At 39.3% G+C, this 20,014-nt stretch overlaps 1 protein-coding gene across 1 annotated transcript in view; it reads left to right on the top strand.

Moving 5' to 3' along the window:
- Positions 1-352: 352 nt before the first annotated feature.
- The window catches only part of CNGB3 (cyclic nucleotide gated channel subunit beta 3), a gene marked incomplete at its 5' end in the record, with an annotated part of 29,903 nt that continues 10,241 nt past the window's right edge, over positions 353-20,014 (top strand). Inside the window, 11 exons of the mRNA XM_081325612.1 lie at positions 353-569; positions 2,717-2,881; positions 3,585-3,793; positions 8,611-8,661; positions 11,621-11,707; positions 12,971-13,035; positions 13,297-13,431; positions 16,680-16,821; positions 17,467-17,626; positions 18,238-18,335; positions 19,966-20,014. The exon at positions 19,966-20,014 is cut by the window's right edge and continues 35 nt beyond it. Coding sequence (XP_081181738.1) covers positions 353-569; positions 2,717-2,881; positions 3,585-3,793; positions 8,611-8,661; positions 11,621-11,707; positions 12,971-13,035; positions 13,297-13,431; positions 16,680-16,821; positions 17,467-17,626; positions 18,238-18,335; positions 19,966-20,014 — 1,378 coding nt within the window. The remainder of the gene's footprint in view (positions 570-2,716; positions 2,882-3,584; positions 3,794-8,610; positions 8,662-11,620; positions 11,708-12,970; positions 13,036-13,296; positions 13,432-16,679; positions 16,822-17,466; positions 17,627-18,237; positions 18,336-19,965) is intronic.

Raw genomic sequence — 20,014 nt, 5'->3', positions numbered from 1 at the left:
GCAATATTTAAATTGGCCTGTTTAGGCTTATTGGATGCAAAAGAAAAGCTGAAATGTTGTACATTGAATAATGAGATGATAGAATTTTGGCTGCTACCTGTAACTATGTAAGAATGAGGAATGGTCCACATAATTTATGGTATAAAGAAATTGGTTCTTCAGCATAGCCAAAAGTACAAATCTATTGGCAAGCTATGCTGTCCCACTCAACCATATGTTTCCTATACAGAGTAGGCAACATCTCTAGCCTTCTATTTCTGCAGCGTTTGCTGTTTTAATAATCAAATTATTCCACTACTCAAGATAAAGGACCATCTGTTCTTGATAGATGCTTTTAAATTTATCTAAAGACATGGATGTAGTCATATTTTTCAGAGATATTAATCATTGTCCTATCACTTGCACCCCCATAAACAGCCCAGAAAATAAACCACCGGAAGTCATTATCAATGAATATGCACAAATACAGCTGCAAGACATGGTCCAAAAAATGCGAGAAAGAACAGCTACTTATAAGGAAAGGGTGACTAATCCAGTAATCTCTTCACCTGAAGTCAGTCCAACTGCATGTAAGTTGTGGAAGCTGTATCCTTTTAACTTACATTGTGTTACGAGCAGTGGTGGGATTCAGCCAGTTCGCACCACTTCGGCAGAACCGGTAGCTAAATTTTGTTGCCCGGGGCCCAGAATGGACTTCTGGAAGCAGCATCCACACAGAGAACTGGTTGTTCACATATATGAATCCCACCACTAGTTACGAGTGGCTTGAAGATAATGAATTGGGACTGTGAGCCAGGTTCTCCAGCTGGTTTAATTCTAGGGTATTACCATCCTGGTCAGATATGTACAATACTAACCCAGGAAGTTATTCTTTATCTACCTAGTCATTTTTATAATTTATCCAATGTTTGACAAAAGCCTTAATTATTCACCCTCAAAGAAATATCAGTATCAGTATAATTAATATATAGTAAGCTGCCTGTATTTTGCTGGGTCACAAATATTTAGCTTTGTAAAATAGCGTTCTTCAAAAGTTTCAGGAGGCCTGTGATCTCAACCTGGAATACTGAATTTACTTCCAAGAACACCCACAGCATGGGAATACATAGGGTAGCAGGATATTTTGGGGAGAAGACAATCCTGCATACAGGCAATCCTCAACTTGCAACCATTCATTTAAGTCCCTGGAAAAAGTGACTTATGCCCATTTTTCTACACTTACGACTGTTGCAGCATCGCCATGGTTACATGATCAAAAGTTGGGCCCTTGGTGACTGGCACTGTGTGCACAGTCCTGGAACCATGTGATCACCATTTGTGACTTTCCCAGCCAGTTTCCTACCAGCAAAGTCAATGGGGGGAGTCAGATTCACTTAGCAACCACATGATTCCCTAACAACTGTGGTGATTCACTTAACAATTGTAGCAAAAAAGCTCATAAAATGTGGCACAATTCACTTAACAACTGCATTGTTTTACAAAGGAAATGTTGAGCTCCATTGAGGTCATAAGTCAAGAGCTAACCGTATTTGCAGTTTCCACCAGGTGAAGGGTGTGAAGGTTGCTTATTAATTGTTATTTGTCTTTTGATTTGTCTCTTTCTCTGTTTATTTTTTTCATTTTTGATTCCCAGAGTCACAATGTTCAAGCTGGAAAACCACATAAACTGTAAAAATATTTTTTAAAAAAATAATGACTGAAAGTGAAGATATGTTTGCCCAGTCAGCCTATTATGACATTCAGAGACTATTTTCGATAAAATAAAATTATATAAGTTTTGGTGCACCAAATAACCTCTCTATTTACTATCCTGCTCATTTAGTTATTAATAATTGAAATGCATTTTTATGTTGAATAGTTTCATTATGCCAAAGTAAGATGTGAATCCTATCTGAAATCAATATTCATCATATTTAACAATTGGGAGAATAAATGTATATCTCTTTCCAAAAAGGATAACAAGAAGTATATCTGTAGTATATTCTATAGTTCAGTGGAAATTTAATTAACAGAATTTAAAAGACACAAAATATATAGAGGAAAATTGAGGTTATAATGTCATATCTCTTTTTTGTAATTTTGTAAAAAGAAAAAAAAAGTAGGAGCCTAAACTTTAAAATGCTGTATAAATGTTTCAGTGTTTTTACTCCTGAAGTATTATTCACACAGTTCACACACAAAATATTTTGTTCTGTCTTTTATTCAGGGACACCTAGGTAGGAATTAGCCTCTGTACATGGCATAGAGACCAGATGTTCAGGAGAAAGTTTTATAAACACTTTGATAAATGTAAGGATACATTACAATTTAACTTACCTCTAATCAGAAGCTGATTAGTCAGTGGTGCTCAGAAAAACTCTTTTGGAATTCAGCACTAAAAGTTAATACTTCTTTTATCATGAAGCTACATGACACAATTGCAGGTACTCTTTATTTAATGCCTGCCTTGAACAGTGACCATTCAGTTATGACAGTCATGAAAAAGCAACTTCAGACTAATCCTCGCATTTATGACCATTGCAGTTCTGTAAAGCAAAGAAAAACTGAAGTAAGACCATAAGCACAGTCATGGTTTCACTTAGCACCCGCTTCACTTAACAACTGAGTCGTCAGCTTCAATTGTAGTCACTAAATAAGGACCACTTCTGTAGTTTCAGTGAAACTGGTACATTTGAGAAAGTAGTATTAACTTTCTGACTCTCTAAAATTTGTTTAGCACCCCAAAAGCAGCCCCCGCCCCCTGCTACCAAAGAAGAAAAGAAAGAGGAAAAGAAAGAAGAAAGTAAACTTGAGGAGAAGCCAAGTTCTGCATTAAAGAAGCAATCCATGAAAGAATATATGAAAAAATTTAAACTGCCAGAAACCATAGATGCATTCACAGGTAATAAGTCCAATTCTTCTGGTTAGAAGATTATCTTCAGACATGTAAAGATCTTTGCAGACATCAAATGTTATTGCACTACCGATAAGTAAGCATGATAAGTAAGCTCTCCCTGAAATATGGAATCTATTAATTGTTTGAAAGGGACGCGGTGGCTCAGTGGGTTAGGACACTGAACTTGTTGATCAGAAGGTCGGCAGTTTGGCGAGTCGAATCCCGAGTGCCGCGTAACAGAGTGAGCGCCTGTTACTCGTCCAAGCTTCTGCCAACCTAGCAGTTCGAAAGCACATAAAAAATGCAAGTAGAAAAATAGGAACCACTACAGTGGGAAGGTAACAGTGTTCCGTGAGCCTTTGGCCGGCCACATGACCACAGAGACGTCCTCGGACAAGCGCTGGCTCTTCGGCTTTGAAACGGAGATGAGCACCGGCCCCTAGAGTCAGAAACGACTAGCACGCATGTGCGGGGGAACCTTTACCTTTACTTTTAATTGTTTGAAGATAGTGACTGAAGATGAGCCTTCTAAAAATAACTTTAGTATACAGGTTAACAAATAAATAAACTATGCGTCAGTTATCAGACTGCAATTAAACATAGCAAATTATGATACTTTCCTGAGGCGCTTCATTTATTTTTCTCGAGAAATGCATTCCCAAATCCCAATGACAGTAATTTAAGCAAACGTATTATTTTTCTTTTCCAGATCGTCGCTATATAATGTGGTTATTCTTAGTTGCTGTTGCTTACAACTGGAACTGCTGGTTCATCCCACTGCGATTAGTATTCCCAGTTCAAACAACAAGCAACACAATATACTGGATTGCTGTAGACATCTTAAGTGACATCTGCTACATCTGTGATCTCTTGTTATTTCAGCCTCGAGTCCAATTTGTGAAAGGGGGAGATATAATAGTAAGTAGAAGAAGAAAAAACTGAAAATGCTGAAGGATAATGGGTTGGATTGATGTTTCTTACCAGAAAACATTAGATTCAAAAGCCCACTCAGTGATGAAGTTCAATGTTATTTGGGGTGGTGTTAGAACAGAGTGCCTTTTGTGCTACAAGCAGAACCCAGAAAACCATTGGAGGGTACCTATTACTGTTGGTACTATGTTTGCGTTGTTTTGCCACAAGTCATTGCACTTCTATTTGCAGGTCTTTCTCTTTTGTGATTTTCCCCAGTTCATTCCCTTCTGTTCTGCTGTTTCCAGGTACCACTACATCCACAACCCAGACATTTTTGTCTTTCTTATTTACAAGTGTTATGTCTGGGGTGTCTTTTATATGGCATGTGCTTGTCTGTTTGAATTCCAAAATCCAAGAACACTTTAATTTCTTCGTTTTCTATTACTTTGTCTATGGTCTCCCCAGTTTCTGCCTAAAGGCAAATGGTATTTCTTGCAGATAGGTGAAGTCTGGAACTTTCTGCTGAATAGCTTATTATTATTATTATTTTACAATAATATTGTAATTATTATATTGTCATAATTGCTATTATGTAAACCAATGTTTCTCAACCCCAGCAACTTTAACATGTACAGACTCTTATAACTGGCTGGGAGAATTCTGGAATTTGAAGTCCATGTCTGAAATATTGCTGAGGTTGAGACGTGCTAATATAAATCATTTAGCCTGCCTTTCTTAGTAGTGTCTTGGCTGAGAGCTCTTGTTTACCTTCTTTCCTGGTTCCTCTTTACTAGAAAAGGTTTCAGTTCTTTCTCCTAGCCACTGGCTAGTGTCACATTTTCCTACAACTCTTACATGCTAGGAACCAGGACTGCAATGTAAAACCTTCAATTTGGCCACTGAGACTTTTAAACTCCATCAACCTCCTTGAAACCCCATCAACTCAAGAACGATCTTGTTCATTTTCAGTCAAGAAGACAGTTCCAATCGTGCAATCAGTTCTTTCAAAATGCACATGGAAGGCTGCAGTTATAAGCAGGCTGTTGCCAAGTGACAGAAGCCTAGATTTATTTTTAGAGTTCTGTTAAACTTCTCTGATAAGGAGACAGCCCCGTTTCCCATGGAGAACAACTTAAAAATAAACGGCTAATCATTCTTAATAGATGCAATGCTGACAGTTCTAATGCTAATGAGAGCACATCTATCCGGCTCCTAAATGAAACCATTTGTACACTAGCGTTACTTCCAATGGCTTATCCCTGCTACAATTGCTACCAATAGATTTCAGCAAAGACTGATTACAATAATAATTACATTGTTGCACGTTCGGGGGCTGTTGCCACCCCCACAGCTGTTGCTGCACTGCCAGCGGCTGTGGCATCCCCAAATGCTGCATGACCCCCAATGGTCTCAGCGGCTGCTGAAATGGCAACCCCCGATTGCTGCAGGCCTCCCAGTGGTTGCTGCATGTTTGGGGGCTGTTGCCACCCCCACTGCTGCTTACCTGCGGGTAATTGTGGCATCCCCAGTTGAGGTAGGCCCCCATGCAACCCCAGAGGTGGTTGTTGCTGGATCCCCATCAGTTGTGGGCCCCTCAGCAGTTGCTGCACATTCGGAAACGGCAGCCAGCCCCACTGCTACTGCTGTACTCCCAGTGATTGCTGACCCCCTGGCAGCTGCATCATCCCCGGTTGCTGCAAGGCCCCCATTTGCTGCTGCACATTTTGGGGCCTTGGCCACCCCCAATTTGGTTGCTGCACTGCCAGTGGCTGTTGGCCTCCCATCTGTGGGAGCTATGGCATCCCACATTTCTGTATAGGCCCCGGGCTGAGTGACCGGTAAGCATGTCGATTTAGGTTTCAGCTGTCCAGGTGATGGCTCGGGCTCTTACCTTGCCGGTGTCAAAAGGGGCTTTTGGAGGGGTGATAACTGGAACTGTCTCTCCCCACGGTGCTGAAATCCATGGTAGGTGGCTTCGAGGATGGGGAAGCTGCTTGACCTGCGCAGGTGGGACTGGGGCTTCCCCTTGGCATGAGTTGGTGGCTGCCTCACTGATCATCATGATCGCTCATGTATGGAGAACGGGAGGGTTGTTCTCCACTTTTCATCTCTAACTCCTCAAATCTTTCCACCAACTTCTCCACTGATTGACTGCGGACTGTGGACAGGTACTTCCACTCACCTGAGTCCTCAGTGGTAGTTAATGTCATGGCTCTCCACTGGTTCAGGGAACATGACTTGCGAGAAGCCCCTCTTTGCAGCTTGGCCTCGACTACCTTTGAAGCACTTGATTGTGGCAAGGCCATCTCAAGGTGTCTGGAGTCTCCACTGGGCAAGGTCCATTCCAAAGACCAGATCAGTTGTCCTCATGGCTTGGGTCTTGCCCCCATCTGAGACACCTGAAAAAGTTCCTTCTGCACTGGCACGCTGGCCTGCGCTCCCTCCTCTGAGGTAGCAGCCACTGCCAAGGTGTTGGTTTCAGGCATCCCTTCTTTTTCCATGTTGGGATCTTCCCCAAATCTTTATTGGTCTATCCCTCAATTCTAGGGACAGTGACTGAGGCTTGGGACCTCAAGATAGTTAGGTAAAAATTGTAGTTTTTGGTTTAATGTCATGGTTCCGACAGCTGAAACACTTCAAAAGAACTTCGAGGCATTTTTTACCTTAAAGAATCTTTTATTCGAGAAACAAAGTATTGGTACTATATAGTTGAAACCAAAAACTAAATTCCCCTCCCCTAGATACAAAGTAACAAAGCACAATTCCCTCCTCCAATAAACAGTCATAAATCACATTCCCCAATTAGCTTGAAGCGCGGGCTTTTCCCCCAGCTCTCCAAAACTCTATCAACTCTGGCCCAATGACCTTGGGTTCCCATGGCTGAAGTATTATTGTTATGACTAGCTGGACTTTCATCCCCATTCCCCCTCCCAGCATCAACTAACTCTAAAAGCAATAGAGAAAATGGCTGCATTTCCATCTGTTGTCAAAGCAAGAACATCCAAAGTTAGCAGTGTTGACAGTTACACTACAACCATCATAAATATGAGTCAGTTGCCAAGAGTCTGAATTTTGATCACATGACCATGAGGATGGCGCAAAAGTCATAAGTGTGAAAAAGTCACTTTTTTCAGTGCTGTTGTAACTTTGAATGGTCACTAAATGAACTGTTGTAAGTCAAGGACTACCTGTATTTTAAGACCCATTGTTTTCAACATTGCTAAGATGTAGCTCAGACATGTCAAACACAAGGCCCGGGGGCCAGATCTGGCCCGCGAAGTGGTTTCATGTGGCCTGTGAACCCATCCTGGAAACAGTGAGGGAACAGCCCCCGCTGCCTTGGCCCTGGCCCAGGCCGACCAGGAGCCAATGTACAATTTCATGGTGGCCATCTATGCTGAAATGCATTCAGTCTTAGCTCCACAAGGCTGTCTGGAAACAGCAAGGGACCAGCCCCTGATGCCTCAGCCCCGCCCACTGGGCACGCACTGGGGAGGTATCACCCTTTGTGAGGAATGAAGAAATGCACCATTGCCTAGAAATGGCCAGCACATGGCCCTCCCTACTTCAGGCAGACTAGGGGCTGGGCAGCGTTGCACTTCTCTTCAGATTCATGCCACCTGGCTCAGCCTCTCAGCACTGTGAGGAGAGCATCCCGCTGCCTGCCAAAACTGGGCAGGCTGGAGGCTGGGCAGCATTGCGCAGGTAACATCAACTCTCATGCTGCTCATGGCATCCCCTCCCACAGAGCCCACCAAGCCAGATATGTTAAGTAGGTGAGGGCCATATACTGGCCACTTCCAAGCGATGGTGCATTACTTCATTCCTCATGAAGGATGATACTTCCCTAGCTGCATTACTTGCCTGTTTTATTCCCTCCCTCATCTCAAATATTTTCCCACCATTCGAAGGAAGGAAGGAAGGAAGGAAGGAAGGAAGGAAGGAAGGAGAGGGAGGGTGTGAGGGAAGTCCTGCCTTAGTCCTTCCATGCTGCCCTTTCACCATCCCCTTGTCCTCTCCTCCTGGCCTATTCTGGGGGGTCTCCCATCCTATTGCTAAAGAAGCTTTGGTAAAAAGCCAGGTCTCCTCACATGGAGAGGGAGTGGGCCTCTCTCTTGCCTTTGCCCTCATACCCATCATGAGCAACCTGGCTAAGGAGAGCAAGCACAGCAGCAGCCGCCTTGAGGAGTTAGGTGCAGCTGGGTGCCCCCTTGGGGAAGTGGGGCTGGGCTTAGTGCCGTGGGTGCTTGAGGGCTGGGCTGGGCATTTGACCTCTGTGCCACCGTCCAGGCCCCCCCCCCCCCCGCATGGCCTGAGAGGAACAGTGAGGCTCTTCCAGTGGCCCATGCCTTGGCACTTGCCCCGATCCCATCTCCTGCCAGAGACCCTCAGATCTGTCCCACTCCTGCCCAGGCCCCCATAGGTACCCTTGATACAAACGATGTAGAGCTGGCCATGCCCACCCAGTAGGCCACATGCACTCCAGCCATGCTCACCCAGTAGGCTGCGCCCACCCTGGCCACATCCACCCAGCCCCCCAAGGGCAACTGCAATGCTGATGCGGCCCTCAATGAAGTTGAATTTGACACCCCGATGTAGCTGATTATTGGGCTGCAATATACTCTTGAGAGTACCTCCAGGAAATTTCTATGCATGGGGTGCACTATATTCTTTAGATAAATAACTTTGGAGTGTTTAAATAATATAAATATATATTATATTTTGCAAATGATTATGATGCGATCCTTTACCATTTACTAATTCTCATATGATATTGAGGTTATTGAACTTTGACTATCTCCTCTTCCTGTTTCTACTTTTAGACAGATAAAGTAGAAATAAAAAAGTCCTATCGGAATTCATTAAAATTTCAGGTAAGTGAGATGAGTAAATTGGATAAGCTTTATAAGGTATCAGTTACTCTAATTCAGACATGTCAAACACAAGGCCCGGGGGCCGGATCCGGCCCGCGAAGTAGTTTCATGTGGCTCGCGAAGCCATCCTGGAAACAGTGAGGGAACAGCCCCCACTGCCTTGGCCATGGCCCAGAGACCCTCAGAAGGCCAGAGACCCTCAGATTTGTCCCACTACTGCCCAGGCCCCCATAGGCAGCCTTGATGCGAACAATGTAGAGCTGGCCACGCCCACCGAGTAGGCCATACGCACTCTAGCCACGCCCACCCAGTAGGCCACACCCACCCTGGCCACACCCACCCAGCCTCCTGAGGGCAACCGCAATGCTGATGCGGCCCTCAATGAAATTGAGTTTGACACCCCTGCTCTAATTCATTTGAGAGATTATGGTTTTATTATTATATGTTTTTTTTAATATGGCAATTGATAATAAGTTTTTCACAAGTTTTAATTATTGAATTTTTATATGTGATCAAGTACACATTTTAAACCCATCCATCGCATAAATGAAATATTTTCCTTAGTTCTTTTATTTACAGTGGTGATATGTAAAGACTTCAATAAGAATTTTAAGGAGAATTTTACTGATTTTTTTCACAACTTTCTGTTGGGAAAAGGCAGCTGTGTTATGTCTGAACTAACCTGAATGCAGCATTCTTGCTGCTTTGTTTTATTCAGATTATACTTCAGAATGAAGTGTAGGAAGTGGTACAATTCTCTTGGTTCTTCCTGATCATTTTCTAATTAAACATAGTATCCTTTTGAACCAACTATAGAGAATGGCAGTCATTTTTCTCTTTTTCTATGTCCAGTTATAAAAAAAATGCTGATATAGGGGAGAGATTGAGTCCACAATCCCTGGTTAGTTGGGTGGTGCAAAGCTGCTGAGAGACAGCATGCATTCTCATGGCTGCAAATATGAGTATACAGATAATACTCAGTTGTATATCTCAAGTGATGCTATTAAGATATTGTCCCAATATCTGGTTGTCACAATACATAGAAATTGTCAAGATCTGTATGGAGATGTTGAGGCTTAGACTGAACCCTAACAAGACTGAGTAACTGTGAATTCATGGACCATGTGTTCTGAAAATTTTCCCACTGTAGTTTTGAATGAAGTTGCACTACCACAGAAACTACAAATGGTTCAGAATGAAGTCAATCAGTGGAATAGCTTGCCTCCAGAAATTCTGGGTGTTCCATCACTGGAGATTTTTAAGAAGAAAGTAGACCAGTCATGTCAAACTTGTGATGTCATGTGACATCGCACGACATATCGCGACTTTTTCCCCATTGTCGGCAATGGGGTGGGCGCAGTTTCAGCATGACGCATCCGGCTTGCAGGCCGGAAGTTTGACATGCCTGGCTAGACAATCACCTGTCTGAGATGGTATAGGTTCTCCTACTTCAGCAAGGGGCTGGATTAAAAGACCTCCAATGTCCCTTCCAGCTCTACTCCATTCTACGTTATAGGTGTCCCTTTTTATGCCTGTGTAACATTCTGCTATGCAAGCTGCCCTGATTATCAATAGGTTTCTGAGTACAATTTAAGATGGTGGTAATTTCCTAGTAAGCCTATATGGCAGAGGGCCTATTATTTGAGAGGCTGTGTTTAACCATTAGTTCTGCCAGTCCCAAAGTAGCTGGTAAAACTGGCAACAACTAAGTCCCATCTATTAATATCACTTTATAGGACCCAGAAGACCTTCCATCTCTGCCACAGTGCCTGCCCTCTAGATCAGTATTTCCCTGGAAGTAAAACTATCATATTATACTGTTTTTCTTCAAATACGTCCTGATGACCTGTCTGTTTCCACAGCCCTTAGGCTGGGGCAGGGTGTGTATCTACTATAGGACTGATTTTGTACCTCTCTAGTTTATGGATATTCCCCCTGTTTGTGTTTTCTAGTAGACATTGTTCTACTGATTTGAACTGCACTGTTTTTAATTTTGTATGTTGCAGAGTCATGAACTAATACCCTATATATGAACAAACAGTCTAAAACAAAAACATATCAATAAATAAAATTCTTAAACCAACAGTTTACAAATAATGAAACAATTATTAGCTGAAAAAAGAAATCAAAATATTTCAAAAATCAACGAATTTCTATTTTGGCATTCTGGGAACGTACTTAACTGCCAAAGGAAAACAAAGGAAAGACATAGGAGTGGTAGGGAAGGAAGAGTGCCTAAATGAAAAGGTGGTCACTGGGAGAACAACCCATAGAGGAGCCAGTCAGTGAGGCTTGTCCTTCCTGCCTGGGTGAAAGGTCATGGCCAAACAGTGGCCATAGTCCAGATTTGGTGCCAGCTTGGCCCCAGTGCCGCTCCACTTGATTACAGACTGAAATTTCTGAAACCAGGTTAAGAAATATCTGTGGGAAGCATAGGAGTCAAATGGGGTAGGCTGTAATGCAGAAGCCCCTTATTCTGTCATTGATCTCTAGAAATGGAATAGACTAAAACCAACCAGAATACTTTGCTAAATTTTAACTGTAGGCTGAAGAAATAGCTTCGCTCAGTGAAGGTGAAAAAGGCAATACCTAAATTTGACAAATGAATAAAATAAATTAATAAATTAAAACATTATAAACATAGACCATCCCAGGTTTCTGTTGACATCTTACAAAGATAGACACATTACATCATTATTGATGTGTTCATTTTCTTAGTAACCATCTAGATTAGACATCAAAAACTAGAAGACCCTATTTGTGTAAACTTGTGAATATTTTCAGTAGAAACAAGTAAATAATGAGAATAATTTATTCTTCCTACTTTGCTTCTCAATTAGACACATTTCTGACAAATGTTCAGAATTCAATAAGCCAAATTAAATTTGAGTAACTTTTAATACAAGTATCAGACTAATATTAATTTAAGCAAGACTAACTGAATTGTTTGCTTCACCAGCTTGATGTATTTTCAGTAATTCCATTTGATGTTTTATATGTTATATTTGGAATCAGTACAATATTTAGAGTAAACAGGATGATGAAGGTAAGAAGAGATGATCTATTATTATTCTTACTCCTGGGATAAAATTCATACCTCTTATAATTCATTGATCACATTGGGGATGAGGTGGTTTCAAAATAAATACATGCCACACCTTCTGACTATACATTTCAAATATTTTTCTTTGGGGGGAAACATTCATTTCTTTCATTTCTGGATGAGTAGCTCTTTTAAAAGCTTATACACCAAAGTTGGACACTAGACTAGGAGACATTTATTTTATGAATTAACACTAATGTAAATTTACAATCAGTATTAATGTAATTGTAGGCAAGTTTATCTAAAAATAGGTCTCACTGTGTTCAATTAGATTTACACTTATACAAAGACATTCTTTTTAAGCTAGAATTTTTAAACCCTGTGAACTTTAAAATGTGTGGACCTCATGCTGACTGGGGAATTTTGGGAGTTGAAGTCCTCACATCTTACTGTAAATTTGAAGAGGTTGAGAAACACTACTTTAGGTTAATTGGTACATTTGGAATGCGGACCACATTTTGTTCCTTTTAAGAACTGCCTATTTACAAAATTGTTGCTGAGAAATTTCTGACTCAGAATGCTTTCTACAAATTTATTTATCTTTGATTTTCATTGTCTTCCTATTTGTGTTTTGAGGAGGGAATGAAAATGCATGTGGGTATAACCACTTAGTATTTTTACTTTCTTAGAATACCTGTGGGTCCCAAATCTATTTCTGTAAAGTATGATCATTATGGCTGATATTGCATATCTGCAATATATCAGTTTCCTTTAAAAATAAATAAATAAATCTTTGAAAAGCAACAAGAAGGATAGGCATGGGCATCCTCAGAAGAGGTCAAGGGGAAATTTATATATGTAAGATGATTTTGTTATGTAAATGTTGCAAATTAAGTACTTATTCATGATTTTTAACACTTTGTACTTTTTGGGGGGAGAGGTGTCCTGACTTATGATCTATTTATCTAATTTAATTTCAAATTAATGGATTAAAGATGCCCTTTAATTTGCAAAGTTTAAAAAGAAGTTATCTAGACAATTGTCTCCCTTTCAAAAACCCAATTATATAGAAATCAAGTAATGAATACATAATCAGCAAAACTTAGCCAAGAAAGTTTAGTTAACTGAATAAAATAAGACTCAAAAACACTGATTTGCTATTAGAAAAAAAATCATCACCTCTCACGTAGAAAAGGGAACCGGTAGGTAATTTATGACAAAAATGCATTATACAGCTGTTTTTATTTCTTCTTGGTTTATGTTCAGCATCTCACATTCTTTGAATTCAATGACAAGTTAGAGGCAGTGATGGATAAAGCATATATCTACAGGTATGTGTTACAAATGTCAGTACAGTGCTTAGAAATATTTTAGTATTTTGGGATGATGTTGATTTTTTTTTATCCTGTTAATATTAGAATTAGTGGTTGCCAGTGTTGCTATTGACCAAAATTAAGATTTCCTAAGAGAAAGCAAACACACACAAAAAAATGCATCTCAGAACTTACATAAACTAACTTTCTTTCTTTCTTTCTTTCTTTCTTTCTTTCTTTCTTTCTTTCTTTCTTTCTTTCTTTCTTTCTTTCTCACAGGGTCATTCGAACTATTGGATACCTGTTGTTTATCTTGCATATTAATGCATGCGTATATTACTGGGCTTCAACCTATCAAGGACTTGGGAGTACCAAATGGGTGTATGATGGCAAAGGAAACATGCAAGTGATTTTGTGTTACCTTGCTCCTGTAATTTTGATTAAATGCTAAACATTCATAAGTGTTTCCACTGGTAACTTTTACCTCCAGTTTTAATACAAGTAAAATGTGTTTATTATATGGAAGACTAATATAGTGAATGTTAGCATTCTGCTTGTTTTATCAGTCAATGCTAATTATTTCTTTGATGATTTCATGTTTTTCCTCAGTTATTTAGCCATCACATGGTTCCATAAATTAAACTGACTCATTGCGTAAAGAAACCTTGAATGATAAGGAAATTTCCACTTGGATAAGATCAAAGAAGTCCAATTGTAGTAAATAATGCATCATTCAGATCATAAGAGACAATATCTTTCCTTTTAAGAAGCTTCACAGGATTGAATTCCACCATTTCTTTACTTGTGGTGAAGGTCATATGGAAACATGTTCTAAAAAAAGTAATGTCCTTTGGAAGATAACTGTATTTATTGTAATTGTCTGCTTGAAGTGACAAGGGAAGTGGTGCCATATTATACAAAAATTCACAGAAGGAAAACTGAAACAAATGGGTGGGCAGGATGAAGTGAGGATAACATGCTCTGAAGTATATGTTTCTAAGAAAGTGAATAGTTACTACAGAAATGTCCAAGGAGAGCTTAAATCTCAAGACCTGTGCCCTACAATCTACAAATGTCAGACATTGCAGCAGATCAAACTATTCTGAAAATTCAGTAAAAGCATCCACAATGCAGAGCCCTCACTGAAGAAATGGAGTTCTTAGAAACCATGCTTGTACAACACAATGGAGCCTTGGTGGAGCAGTGGGCTAATGCCTCCTTTAAGTAACACCAGCTGCCTGCAATTAGTGCAGGTTCGCATCCCACCAGGCTCAAGGTTGACTCAGCCTTCCATCCTTCCGAGGTAGGTAAAATGAGGACCCAGATTGTTGGGGGCAATTAAGCTGACTTTGTAATAATGCTGCTTGGGGGTGTGTGAAAGCCCTAATAAGCAGGCATATACATAGAATGAAGGCTACTGCTAAGCTTGTAAGCCGCCCTGAGTCTTCGGAGAAGGGCGGGATATAAATGGAATTAAAATAAAATATAAATAAATAAATAAACAAACACCCTGGGAGAACACTCAAGTAATATAAGAACACAGGATGCCATTTTGTGGAGAATAAAGAAGATGACCTTGGCAGAGATAAGCAAGATCCATTTTCAAAGCAACACTGTGACTCAACCCCAAAACTAATCTGAGGGAGGGAGCAAACAAACAGCTAAGATAAACACCTCCTTAGGTTCAGGAAACTTAGTTTCACAGAAATGTGAGGGGAGAATGGAGAAGTAAGAAGTAAAGCACAATTAGATATGCAAGATCAGCTCTGCAGTATAGATCAACTTGGAGAAGTCTAAAACTACCAGATCCAGAGAAACAGTACAATTCTGAGGTCCCCTGGATCCAAAGATTTGTAATCTTTATTTCTGAATTGAGTAGTACTTCCTCGGATACAGCAGGTATATAATTTTGGGGGTCTTTTTGCATTCATATCTGCATCTAATTCATCAGGTAATATTATTATTATTATTATTTATTAAATTTATATGCCGCCCTCCTCCCTAAGGACTCAGGGCGACTCACAACAATAAAAAATTAAAAAACATAGAATAGAAAGATTAAAAAAGAATTAAACAAAATAGAGAAAGGACAATTTAAGCCGATAATAGACATGACTAGAGGACTTTTCTACAACCTAGACTGGTAGGAGGGACATGCCCCAGGTCCTGTTGACTAAGACGTGTCAGCTGACAGGAAGGAACAATTTCTGCCATGATGCCTACCTTGTGGAACACCATGCCACCTAAGATTAGACTAGCCCTGATCTTGCTGGCTTGTTACAAGGCACTCAAACCTTGGATTTGTATTCAGGCGTAGGGCCCTGAGTGTGCAATGTAGCCTGTCTCTTGGCTTTTGTCAGGAATTGTTTTTATGATGCTCAGCTGCTATGTGTTTTTATTTTTATATTGTGTATTTTATGTTGTAAGCCTCCTATAGTCACATTTGTGAGATGAGTAGCTATATAAATTAAATTAAATTAAATTAAATTAAATTAAATTAAATTAAATTAAATTAAATTAAATTAAATTAAATTAAATTATTAAATTAAATTAAATTAAATTAAATTAAATTAAATTAAATTAAATTAAATTAAATTAAATTAAATTAAATTAAATTAAATTAAATTAAATTAAATTAAATTAAATTAAATTAAATTAGAATCTGTTTCTGTATCGAGAGACCCTACTCACAGTAATTCATGTGTTAGTTGCTAGCTGACTTGATTACTATAATACACCATACTTATTGCTGCCCTTGAAGTTACAATTGGTCCAAAATGCAGCAGAGTGGGTAGTCTGGGCACCTAGCTACACACCCACATTGTACGTCTGACCTTTGAGCTGCACTGGTTACCAGTATCTGGCTGCAATTCAAGGTTCTGGTCATGACATGATGTATACATTTCCACAAAGCACAGGGCTCAGGTACTTGCAGGACCACCTGCCTCACAGTCTTTGTTCATCTAGCAGGGACAACATGGTCAAGGTCCCTTCAGTTAGGAAATTATCTTGCGGGAACTAGGAGTTGTGTCTTCTCATTGGCTACATTCACACAGCATGCAAACCAATAACAGTTTCTTTGATTATGTGAACACAGTCTGATTTATAAACTTAAAGTTTATGGCTTAGCATGTTGCAATATTGATTTAACAAGTTATGATTAAAACAAATTTTAGCTTTGTATATGTGTGAACTCAGTCACTTGAACTCAGTGTGACTTGGGCAATTTCCTAAGAACTTATCCAGAAGAATGCAGGTTGATTTGGAAAGAAATCTGGAACCATGGTTTAGAAGTCCATTTGAAAGCATGGCTTAGTTTGATTTATACATCCTGGAATAAATCCCTTTCTTGTCTTGGTCAATTTTAATTTTGTTCTACAAAAAAATCCTAGAGCCATGTAACTGACTAGAACATATCTGCACTATCAGTTGTATGCACAGTGCCGGATTTGTACAACTAGACATCTACTTTTATAGGGCACACAATTTCTTATTACTCTTTATCTAGATATAAAATAGTGGCAAAAATCTCTGTACTTCATTACCTAATTATTTCTATGATTAACAGCTTTAGAAAAAGGCATTATTCCTTATTCTGAACATTAGTCAGTACAACCATCTGTAGAAAAATAATGATATCAGTAATTGTTTTATATCTACAGGTATCTAAGATGTTACTACTGGGCTGTTCGCACTTTGATTACTATTGGTGGACTATCAGAACCAGTCACTATGTTTGAAATAATCTTTCAGCTTATGAATTACTTCATAGGCGTCTTTGTATTCTCCGGTTTGATTGGCCAGGTAAACAAATATTATTGTGCTACTGTGTTTGCCTCATTTATATAAATATTCCATCAATTCCTGTAGCCTTTCTTCCTTCCGAAGATCCTTGCCTTCCTTGGATGATGTCCTATGGACAATAAATAGGAACAGCAAAATTGGCTGATACTCTGCCTGTGGCAGGATAAGCATTTTAAGGAATAAAGGCTATTGCTTATTATTATTCCCTTTTATCATAAGAGATAAAGAATTTTAGGCCACTATAGTTTTCTGCTAGTTCAAAGGGTGGTGAACAACATTTTAATTTGGTTACGAAAAAGAGCTCTTACTTGCAGTCCATATGCTTTGCATGCAGATTTCAGGTTAAATCCAAAATGAAAAGGGGAAAGTTGTGGAAATAAATACTGTCAAAATAGAAAATCCTGAGTTCAGATAGAAAATAATCAGGTATGTGACAGATCTCTATGTTCCATTTATTAAATAACCTTCTTTTCAACTAATGAATTAACTGTTAAAATATATTTAAAGATAAAATATCATTAATACTGTAACCTGGAAAAGCCAGTACAAACTACATAGACAGCAATTTGTATTCACATAAAAAAAATTAAGTTAGCAACAACCTATTATAATATAACATGTAATGATAATGGCTGATGTTTGCAGATGCGTGATATTATTGGAGCAGCAACAGCAGGGCAAAATTATTATCGTGCCTGTATGGATGACACAGTTGATTACATGAAAAATAATACAATTCCATGGCTTGTTCAGAATCGTGTTCGAACATGGTATGAGTATACATGGGATTCACAAGGAATGCTAGGTAAAATTCAGAATGTTTCATTTTCCCGAGTCCGCTATTTTGGGAATATCAGTTTCATTTGATTGAAAAGGAATACAAAGTTGGCACAAACATGCTAGAATTGAGTATGTCTAGTTTAATGAAGAGAAGGGCAAGGGGGGACATGATAGCAATGTTCCAATATCTCAGGGCTGCCACAAAGAAGAGTGAGTCAAGCTATTCTCAAAAGTACCTGAAGGCAGGACAAGAAGCAATGGATGGAAACTAATCAAGGAGAGAAGCAATGTAGAACTAAGGAGAAACTTCCTGACAGTTAGAACAATTAAGCAGTGGAACAACCTGCCTCCAGAAGTGGTGAATGCTCCAACACTGGAAGTTTTTAAGAAGAAACTGGACAGCCATTTGTCTGAAATGATATAGGGTTTCCTGCCTGAGCATGGGTTGGATTAGATGACCTCCAAGGTCCCTTCCAACTTTATTATCATCATCATCATTATTATTATTATTATTATTATTATTATTGTTGTTGTTGTTGTTGTTGTTGTTGTTGTTGTTGTTACATTTAAAGCAACCTAGTTCAGATGATATGATGAATCGCCATTATTTCAAACTTTTATTATTTTGTCTTGCAGATGAATCAGAATTACTGGAGCAAATGCCTGGAAAAATGCAGTTAGCCATTGCAACTGATGTCAATTTTGCTATTGTCCGCAAAGTCGATTTGTTCAAAGTCAGTAGAACTTTGTGTAATATAACAACTAACATTGGCAAGATTTTTTTTGTAAAGCAAGCCTTTATAACAAGCATGTTCAATTTGTAGAACAAAAGATATAATCAAATTGCGGCAATTACTATGGGCTTGATGAGGATCAACAGGTTCTTACTAGTGGCTTAATAAGAACAATCTATAGAAGTTCTACAAATACATTTAATCATAAGAGTGAGATATTGCAGTTATTATGTTGGTCCATCACATGAAGTCATGACACTGATGGTACTAGATTCATGTAAGATGCTGATCCATCCAGAAGATTCAGAAAAGCAAAGACCTGCCTAATTCATCCCATATAGCCATGGTGGTGAACCTATGGCACACGTGCCACAGGTGGCATGCAGAGCCCTCTCTGTGGGCACGCACGCCATCATCCCGGTCCTAGGCCTTAAGCTGGGTTTTATAAAACCTTTTTGCTTTAGGCCTCCATGGCTGTGTCCAAAAAAAAAAGGTTCAATCAATCAAGCAATTTCAACTTCTCATGAGGAAAGAAAAAAGATCTTGCAAAGTTGGAATTGATTGATTGAACTTTTTAGTCCCACCCCAGTCTGCTGTTACCACCGCAGCCACGCTCACCCAATGGGCCACACCCACCCAATTGGCCACACCCATCCAATGGGCCATGCCCACCTGGCACCCAATAATACACAAGTCGGTTTTGGGTTGCAGTTTGGTGACTCGGTCTCGAAAAGGTTCACCACCACTCCCATATAGCAAACAGTTATTTCCTGAACTCTTCCCATTCCATCTGTTTCTTTATGTTGACTTAGATTAAGATACAAAAGCTGCAAGATACATAGAAATAGTGAGCTTGATCTAATAGCAGCAAAGATTTGGAATTACGAGAGAACAATGCTTCTCTATGTCCTAGCTGTTCTCCATCATTTAGCTTCATTCTCACAAAAAATAACTGCAAAAGTAATTTTTTGTCACAAAAACATAATTAACAGAAAACAAGAGCCAAAATTTTATAGGCCAACTATTTTGCCTTTTTTTTTCCTGATAGGAGTCGCTTGTGAGCAAATTATGTCTTTAATTTTTTCAAGCAATTGTATTTTTCCTCTTTTGAGGAGTTTTTGCTCCATTTGTATTCCACGTTAAACTTTTGCAATCCATAATCAGGCCAAAAAATTGAAAAGATCAATATCCCTGTGGCACCAATTTCATTATCATCTTTTTCCAGTTCCTGTTGCATCTCTTGTGATTTTTTGTGTAGTTTCCTCTGAGCACTCCTTTTGCATTTCCTCCAATTCTCCTTTAAAAACGGTGAGCATAGATGGAATTCCAGCACTGCCAGCAGCTCAACTCCCTATCTGACTGCAAAAACTTTCTGTTTCTGAAGTTTAATCATCAGGAACTGCTGTCCAGAATGCACATGGAAATCTCACAATCTGTATTTGATCCAGGGAGATTATTCAAGCCAGAATCCATTTTCCAACAGGTGTTCTCAGCTATGATGTCTCTTTGCTCCTTCAGAGACATTAGTTCACCAAATTTTCCCACCAGAAGCTGCCCACTATTTAGAATTGCTGATAGGATTTCACTTAAATATATTCCTGAAAGAGGTTTTTTTTTCCCTTTTAAATAGGAATGTGAATCCCAAATGATATGTGACATACTGCTGAGATTGAAATCCA

Source organism: Vipera berus (assembly GCF_964194415.1).
Source record: "Vipera berus genome assembly, chromosome: 3".
In the NCBI taxonomy this organism is placed as follows: Eukaryota; Metazoa; Chordata; class Lepidosauria; order Squamata; family Viperidae; genus Vipera; species Vipera berus.
Note: the sequence above shows the minus strand (reverse complement) of the source record. Positions and strands in the feature narration are given on the sequence as shown.